A 9,070-nucleotide genomic window follows, 5' to 3' on the forward strand; every position below is an offset into this window, starting at 1 on the left:
TCGTGCCTTAAGTTCCTGCACACTTTTTTCCTTGTCTGTGGACAAGCTGCAGGAACTTGAGAGGAGCTTTCCTGATGTGATCGCTGATCTGCGGGAAGCGGCTCATCAGCACCTTTCAGATATCGAGCGTACGAAGCCTTTTCAAAGCAGTCAGACTGGGTGTAGTGGCTTTAAAAAAAGTCTTTATGCTGAAAAAACAATGCGAGTGACGTTACAGTCCATTTAGCAATGCTCAAAACAAAGCTCAGAAGTTCAGCTTATGTTGGTGTATTATGTATGCATTAACTCTCTGCTAAAGTGTTTTGTTTGTGTGCTTTACAGAAGGTGCTGCGGAGGATGAAAATGAAGATCAAGTGTGAAGAAGATGGAGTGCTTATTAATTAAAACTAAGAAACGTTCACACACTTGTCTCTGATTTTTTGGGCTTCGTTGGTTCTTGTCAATACTAGTGTTAACATATGGAAACATTTAGTGGTTTGCCCTTTAGTGCTCAAGTCACAGTTTTGGCCATCTTATCTTTTAATTTGACATTATTTGAAGATGAAAATACCTTTGCAGTAGTGTAATGCTATGGAGGAAGGAGAAAGTAAGCGGGATTATAAATCCACATTTGGTGGTTATGACCTAAATCAGCTTTAAAGCGATCCTGGTTAAGGCCTTTGGTCCTAAAGCGGCTTCTTCAAATGCTCCAGAGACTCAGCTTGAGGCCGGACCAAGGAGACCAGGTTGTCCAGCAACCTTTACCAGAATCATCTTCTCCACTGGGAGCCCACTCACAAGCCCCAGAAGCTTCTGAATATCAGAAGGCGTGAAATAAGATGCTGTTCTCAATGATGTTTATGAGTCTTTCGTGATTTTATTGCAATCAAAACATCTTGATGAATTATATGACAATACCTAAATGATTCTGTGAATCACAAACCTGAGGAAAAGAACTGTGATATAGAAAGGTCTCAGATTGAAAAAATACAGACTACTTATTTCCAGAGGTTCTTATAAATATATTTTACGGTAATACTTAGATTAAAACTAACATGTTTCTAAACTTCAATTTGATGATCCACTGATTCCGTCATACAGTAAGCATGCACAATAACTGTAACTGCAAAGTCATGGTCTTCAGTTTCAGGCACACCGTTGAATGAAAAAGATTCAACACTATTGCATATATCACACAAGCAGCCACACTAACACACAGATCAGTCCTTCATTGTCATATATTAATGTGCTTGGAAAACATGAAATAAATATTGAAAGGACCACAACATTTCTGATCTTCGAAAAGCGACACACTAAGGCACTGCTGCTCCTTAAGGAAATGGGTGAACTTCAAGAAAAAAAACATGTCCAGGCCACCGTATACAACTTATATTTTTCTTAAATAAATAATTTTTGCGATTGTGACATTGTGACCTACTTTAAGTACATTAATAAAAAAAATTCATTGTTATGGGTCCTGTATAGGAGGTTTCAATAATTCTCATTATTCTAAATGGTGATTCTCATACTGTAATACAGTACGTAATATAAATAAAATAAGCATAAATTAAAGCCAGTACAACAAATTCTACAACATGGTACTTGTCAAATTAAGTATTACAAGAAAAAAATAAGCCTTATTTCCCCAATACAACACTGAGACATTGGGTAAATGTATGTGCTTACTTATAAAATAATGTCACAATGTAAAAATGTATTAAACATCAGCTCTCTTTGAGCGAAATATTGTCTTATTTCTGGTGGAGAGAAAGATGACCACAACATGTCCTTTTTCTGAGTTTCACCCAGTTTAACTTTAAAAACTGTCCTAGTTACAACACCGCTGCAATCTGGTATGTTGTTGCACACATTTGATACTCTGCTTCCATTCCAATAACTTAACTTCTTTTTGTTTTAACAAGTCAGTCTGTAAATGTACTGAAATGTGCACCGCATATAAATTAATTAGGCTTTAAAATTAAAACATAAAATTGAAATGTAAAACATAAAAGAGAACTTTGGGTTTCTAGGCAGGATCGTGCACAGTGTCGCTGTTTAGACGGAGATAGAGCCCTCCCTGAAGTTGGTTTTCCCAATCAGAACGTTTAACAGAATGGCTTTTCGCTCTCTTCTTTCCTTCTGTGCCTTTTTAATGATGTCATCAAGTTGTGACTCATCCTGTCGCCCAACCAGGTAACCCTTGCCCCCATAGCCATCAGCTACGATGTGATAATCTGCAAGCAGAAAACAAGAAAAAAACGAATTCATACTTTTGTATCCAAATACAGTATAGAAGAAAGTCAAATGTCAGTGCTGCTGTATTCCTTGAGTGTACAACTGCTGGACACTATGCAATCCTATAATGTCACAGGTGCTACGGAAGACTCAACAATAAATTACTAAATAACAAAAATGGTAAATAACTGTGACCCAGACTTCTCTTTTAAAGCGATTTTACACGTAGTTGAACTGTACGGTACAACAACATTCAAGTAAATAATTTCCCTGGTTAGTAATATGACATCACAGGTCAAAGAACATATATGCAACAATATCCTTTTTCTGAAAAACATCTTGATCCACATATTTTTTTGAAGACTCGGGAGGTGTACTGTAAACTTCAAACTCGTGCTAAATCCTACATTTATGACAACATTTTGAAAATATTATTAGAGTAAACCATCTCACCTGTGAAGGCGAGACCACAGGCTACATTGCTCCCGAGCAAAGGCACTTGTTCTCTGGAGATCTGACTCCAGCAGGCATCATTTCCGACCAGAGCGATCACTGGTGTCTGACATGACGTGAAAAAACAGCTCATTTACAATCGTTCTGGCTTATATACTGCATTTATGCATTATGCACTTACAATATAAGTCTATGGGGACAATCACATAACATGCTTCATCTGCTGTTGATCGCATATGGAAAGGGTTAAAAATGTTATGATTTTTTAATTCATTTGTAAATAAATCAAATGTAATCCAAAACCCTATTACGCCCTGTCCTGTCTTTTAAATAGATATGTAAACTATTTATATGTGAGGTTTGGCCGTGTTTTCCCCACCTTGTGGCGTGTAAAGGTATCAAATTCAGCTACACTGTATCCAAGGGAACCATCACCGTAAATGATCCAAACCTGTAACACACACATCGCACCACGTGGGAAAAGCTGTTTCAATAACTGGGGCAAATGTCACTACAGTCAGGTCAGCTAGGTCCTCTGGTCAAACAGAGATCAATATCAAAGCATTCAATACAATTTAACTTCTTTACAGTCTTACCTCAGAGTCAGGTCGACAGAGCTTGGCCCCGAGAGCAAAACCTCCTCCAACACCCAGAGTCCCAAAAGCTCCTGGAGTGAATAGCAGAAAACAGAATCATCAATTCCTTCAAAACGGTGCTTTAGATGTTCACAAACAGGTCAAAAAATATCGATAGTCCTGCTAACCTGGGTCTAGCCAGCGCAGCGGGCCGCGCCGCCTCATGATATAAGCAGCACTGCCGACAAAATCTCCCCCGGCGGCCACTATGATGCTGTCCTCATTCAAAAGCTCATCCACCCGGTGCAGAACATTCAGAGGATTCAGATGCATCTCTGTCTTCTCATCTGCTTTGGCTCTGAGATAAACAAATAGGCAGCGAGATGAAACTAAAGGGAGTTATAGGTCATAGGTTTACACATTCAGTCTCCTGAGACAAAGCTGACATGCAAGCAAGAATAGAAAAGGTGGGGAAAGTTCACCTGTTAGTTTTCTCTTTGACGTAATCTCCTTCTTTCAGACTTTGAGGCCATTCCTCTGGGCATCTGTGTCCCTTGAGGGCTTTAGAGAGACGCAGGAGGAAAGAGCCAGCATCGCCTGAAACATTTGGAAAATAAATTGTCAGTGTAGAACCCCTTTTTTAGTAGTGTATATGTACTGTATGTATACACAGGTTATAACTTAAGTTATACAAATATGATGTAGCTGTAATCCGCTGAGCGGCTAAACTGGGAGTGCTGTATTTGTGACGCATCAAAAAGGACATCATACATACAAAAAACAGAAAGCTTTCCAATACTCCAATTATTACTCCACAAACATGTTGCAAAAATAAATTGCTGGTCAACAAAGAGTACACTTACTCCCCATTCACCCCCTCCTGACCCACAACAGGTGAGCAGGTGCCCGATAACCACTTCCTACATATCTCACGACCCCTCCCAAATCATTTGACGCATTTACCATTTCATGTCCACTACAGATGGATTTTGATTCTAGTTTATTTAGTGCAGAGCTTTTTAAACTTCAAAAGGTCCCAAAAGATGTCCCATGTGCTTTAAGACCACACATTTTATATACATATAATATACACAATAAAGTACAGTCTCTTTACAAAACATTGATCACAAGATTGTAAGTGTGTAATGTAAATGATGTGCCCAAATGATAAAATACTGTAGTAGAGTATACTATAATATTTACTATAGTAAACTGTAGTAAAATGTCAAGATACTCCGGTATAGGGTGTTCAATTAAGTATAGGCCTATTACAGTTAATGAATTAAAACTAGTTAGATACTATAGTTAATACTATAGTACAGAGAATTTTATTTTCATTAATGTATTATACATTATGTATTCAGGAAAGAAATTAAACTGCACTTCTTCACCTTGAATGGCCACTGTTGGTTTCCAGAACATGTCCGAGTTCTTCAATAGCTGACTTCTGTCTCTGTTAACTGCAATGATTTTACTCCGTCGGTTCAGCACCCTTCCATAACCCAATCTGAAGTCACACACTGTGCCTACAAACCAAAACAAATCATGTATTGACATCTAGAAAAAGAATAGCTTAGTTTTCTAAGCATTCCGAACAGTATAAAACCATAGAAAATAAAAAGACACTAGATGGCGCTGTTACTCACCTGCCAGCAGCACAAGATCAGCATCTTTCAAGGCATCTCTCCTGTTCTGTCTGATGTGCAGTAGACTGTTCTTTCCCAGCATGCCCCGAGACATCCCACCCAGGAAGCAAGGAATGCCTAAAGACTCTAGGGCCTTTCTGTAAGACACACATCCAAAAAGAGAGTTCAAACTTCAACCATGAGTTACATGTCCGGGTGCTATAAATCAATAATTGTTGCCGTTTTTGGCTCATGCTTACACAACTAAAGCATTATTCTATATGATCAATTTATTCAATACATACAGTAACTGTGTTGGTTGCATATGGAGCATAAAAACCCTTTGGACCTAAAGCAGTGGTTCTCGAACTGGGGGCCCCAAGATTGATCCAGGGGGACACGGAATTTGTATCATACTTTTCACGCAATCAAACACTAGAAAAATAACCAAAATTATTTATGTTTCAGCATTGTATAACTGAATATGTTTTTGGTTTCTTAAAATTCTAGTTTAGGATTATGCGACTTTATTTTGGGGAGGGTCGAAAATGCACTGTACAACAAGGAAAACGTTTGAGAACTACGGACCTAAAGGGATAGTTCACACCAAGATTTAAACTCTTTTTTTGTAAGAAAAATAAATATTTGTTCTGCAGAATACAAAAGAAGATATTTGTTGGTAGCCAAACAACACCGCCCCATTGACTTGGCCCCAAAATGATTTCTCAACATATTTTCTTTTCCACATAAAAATGAACCAGAAGTTTTGAACCACATGAGAATATAATTTTTTGAGAGAATTTTTTTTGAGTGTTATTTTATACTTCTAATGCCCTTTATTGCAAAGAAAAATAAATAGTAAGCAGGTCTAAAGTAGCAGAACGGGTTTTTTCACGATATGATTTAAAAAAATGTAAAGGTGTCAACCAGTATATGTCAATATTAAATGTTTAATGTTTACTGTTTAATGAAGGAGGGGTGTCTTTAAATATCTAGACTGGCACCACAAAGACAATAGGTTTAATATCCAGAAGGGGATTGATGAACTACTCCATGAACGAGTATGACACAAACTGGGTAAAGACAGAATGGCTAAATGACCTGACATCATCTGCAGGTGTAGGCGGCAAGGTTGCTTGGCTGCCCAACAGTATGACGGCTTTCTTGGCTCGGCTCACCAGTTCCACACATCTTTGAATCTGGAAATGAATGAAACAACTTGAATACCGAGTCATGTAAATAAGATCTAATCTGCCGTGTCTGAAGTAAAAGTCACAGCTTTCTAGATCATTTCATTCTGCCCTGTTATGGTTCATGTTAAAGATGATGAGAATCAAATGAGATCTAATGTGACGCAACCATAAAAGCAATTAATAATACATCTCAAATGGCCATTAAACGATTGACAGGTCTCACCTCATCCTCTGTGGCCTGCGGGATGTGAACGGGAAGTGGGGAGGGATCACGGTTTTCCCAAGCTCCAGCAAATAAGTTAGATAAGTGATTTTTAAGATACCTGGCGGATAACAAACAAAAACACTTTCAACGTAAAAGTGATTGCCTTTCCTTTAATAATGAAATAAAGCGTAAGAAAATTGGAGGAAATAAAAAGTGAGAAATGTTTTACCGTGCAGTGATTTTGCCCATAAGACCTTTGGGAGTGTTTTTAGGGGCAAACTCTTTTTCCACCACATGGAAAGGGTACAGCGTGTCTATGGGAAGCTCGATAAACACTGGGCCTGTGAAATTGTTATACACATCAAACTGTACTTATGCACACAGAGTCAGGTCATGTACTCTCTAAAAAGTGTGATTCACTATATCTTAACTTGTCTGAAAAGTGACATGTTTCAATCACTCACAAAAATGATAAATGATTAAATGAAAAAATGGTCATTCGCAGCATTACCTGGTGTCCCAGACTGTGCCACGGCCAATGCTTTTCTCACAGTAGGAACGATTTCTCTCACTGTTCTCACTGAAGCACAGAACTTACAGAGGGGTTTAAAGAGAGACATCTGGTCAATATCCTGCAGGGCTCCTCTACCCTAAAAAACACAAAAATCGAATGTCAAGAGGAAGAGTGGTGGGTTATTCTTGTACAAATTGTAGATTTTCATATTTATAACAGATCACAAAACCATCACATATGACACACACTTAAAATATTACTGTTCGCTGTATTAACATAAACAATGAATGTCTTAAGCTAGGATCTCTTCTACGTTACACACACGACTCAACAGAATGTTCATATCAAATGTATTTTACAGTAAGATATACTATGTCTGCAACTTTTCAGCACCAATGAGAATTTATGGGATCAGATTGACAAAACATTCTTAGGAGGACAATACTCACATATTTATATCCACATCCTAATTTTATTTAAAAAAAGGAGTTTTATGTTCTTGCCATAAAGATCATCAGAAGTTAGAATAGCTTCACAGATGGGTCGAAATAAATTGATAAAGTGATTTTGTGTCCATAGAAAGCACATTAAATATAAGTAAAATGTCTTTTTACTTACAACGTAAAGTTTCTTGGACAATAAAGTCACAATTTGGTTGAAATACTGTTACATTGTCATTCAGCGTAACACAATATGTACAAATTCAGAATTTTAGTTATTAAAATATATAAAATAATTAGGGGAGCATTTACATTTTATTGTGCTTTAAATATGTAAAAAAGATTATTGACCATTGGCCGAATTTTTTTTTTTTACAAATCATTAGCATTTAGTGTGAAAGTAACTATTCTCTTTTTATATGTGATAAATAGATTTTTGTGATAAATAGACTTATTTATTTTATGCTTAAACCCTTTTTCGTCAAAAATAAAAATTATTTTAGCAGTGCGGAATTTCATTTGAATATAATGATGATGATATAATGACATTCTTGTTCAGAGCAAGTCGAAACATTGAATGTCACAAGTATTCCGACAAATATAAAGTAACGACTTTATAATACAAGAATAAGTGTTCACAACATCATAATGCTAGCTAGCAGTTTACTTTTAATAGCTTATTGTTTGGCATCATACGTCTTCCAGAAGGAAATATTATGCGCAAACAATGGTGTCAGAGACTCCTCTATATTAAATTATGAGCGAAAGAATCCCTCCACAATAATTGATCATTAATGTCACTCAACACATCGTGTTAATATATACATGAGAATGCGATGTGCTTGTTACACTGAAAGGTTTGATAGATAAGTATACTGTAAGCTCTTGACCGGGCAAGTAGAAACAAAGCATGTCATTTTATTCTTAAGAAAAAATGAAGCAAACATTGAAGTTTCTTCTTTAGCTCCGTTCCTTAAGCTTCATCCCTGTACACCTGTTCTTCTGTTCATACTGAAATGAGATCATTTGCTTTGTTATTTTCTTTCTAGTGCGTTTCTTCTCTTCAACATGCTTCGTAAGATCCCGGGTAGAGCGGTTCAATAATAATATAAAAGTAATTGCTGACTTATTTGCTCTCTGTGTGTACACTTGTACTGGGCGGGAGGAACCAGGAGAGTTAAGATAAGCCTTGAGGTGAGGTGATGAATACACATCCAGTTTACTGTGTCAGAGATACATGGAGATAAAACCCTGTAATTTCATCACTACCACAATCTCATGAGTGCAGAGAAAGCATGTTAAGCATTCTTATACACACAGTTGTTGACAGACTCAATATTAAACTCACAACTTGCGCATGAAATGTTATATTCAAGTTTTAGAATTAAATTCATAAAATGATTTCTACTTTCAGAGCCTCACTGTTGCGGTCAGGGGGTTACCTCTGTGACGGACAGTTACCTGATATAATCTCACACCAATAGCGATATGAGGAACAGATAAGGCAGAGGTGTTCCAGCACGCCAGGCTGAGCAGAGAGTATGTAAAGTGCACCTTGAAGTAACTTTCTGACCTGCAGTAGAGTAGCAGCTGCACCACCGATAAGAAGCAGAGGAGATTCGGCCATCTGAGCGTTCTTCACCGCAGTGACAGTGTTGGTCAGTCCAGGTCCGGCCGTGACTGCAGCCACACCCACTGTGCCTACAGGGGCAAAACACTAGATTATCACCATCTAACATCCTCATGCAACACGAAGGACCCTCTTGCTTTCTTAGATTTGTTCTTACCGGAAAGTCTTGCCACGGCATCGGCTGCAAACACAGCCGTGGCCTCGTGCCGCGTGTCTACGAT

General features: G+C 37.7%; 1 protein-coding gene across 1 annotated transcript in view; it reads right to left on the reverse strand.

The window, feature by feature from the left end:
* Positions 1-1,933: 1,933 nt before the first annotated feature.
* The window catches only part of LOC306902882 (2-hydroxyacyl-CoA lyase 2-like), a gene marked incomplete at its 5' end in the record, with an annotated part of 55,092 nt that continues 47,955 nt past the window's right edge, over positions 1,934-9,070 (reverse strand). Inside the window, 14 exons of the mRNA XM_079471762.1 lie at positions 1,934-2,213; positions 2,668-2,773; positions 3,047-3,118; positions 3,264-3,334; positions 3,431-3,600; positions 3,725-3,839; positions 4,634-4,768; positions 4,889-5,025; positions 5,969-6,066; positions 6,284-6,383; positions 6,495-6,606; positions 6,777-6,915; positions 8,793-8,920; positions 9,007-9,070. The exon at positions 9,007-9,070 is cut by the window's right edge and continues 138 nt beyond it. Of these exons, the coding sequence (XP_079327888.1) occupies positions 2,035-2,213; positions 2,668-2,773; positions 3,047-3,118; positions 3,264-3,334; positions 3,431-3,600; positions 3,725-3,839; positions 4,634-4,768; positions 4,889-5,025; positions 5,969-6,066; positions 6,284-6,383; positions 6,495-6,606; positions 6,777-6,915; positions 8,793-8,920; positions 9,007-9,070 (1,626 nt within the window). The 3' untranslated portion in view covers positions 1,934-2,034. The remainder of the gene's footprint in view (positions 2,214-2,667; positions 2,774-3,046; positions 3,119-3,263; positions 3,335-3,430; positions 3,601-3,724; positions 3,840-4,633; positions 4,769-4,888; positions 5,026-5,968; positions 6,067-6,283; positions 6,384-6,494; positions 6,607-6,776; positions 6,916-8,792; positions 8,921-9,006) is intronic.

Source organism: Barbatula barbatula (assembly GCF_947034865.1).
Source record: "Barbatula barbatula genome assembly, chromosome: 2".
Classification (NCBI taxonomy): domain Eukaryota; kingdom Metazoa; phylum Chordata; class Actinopteri; order Cypriniformes; family Nemacheilidae; genus Barbatula; species Barbatula barbatula.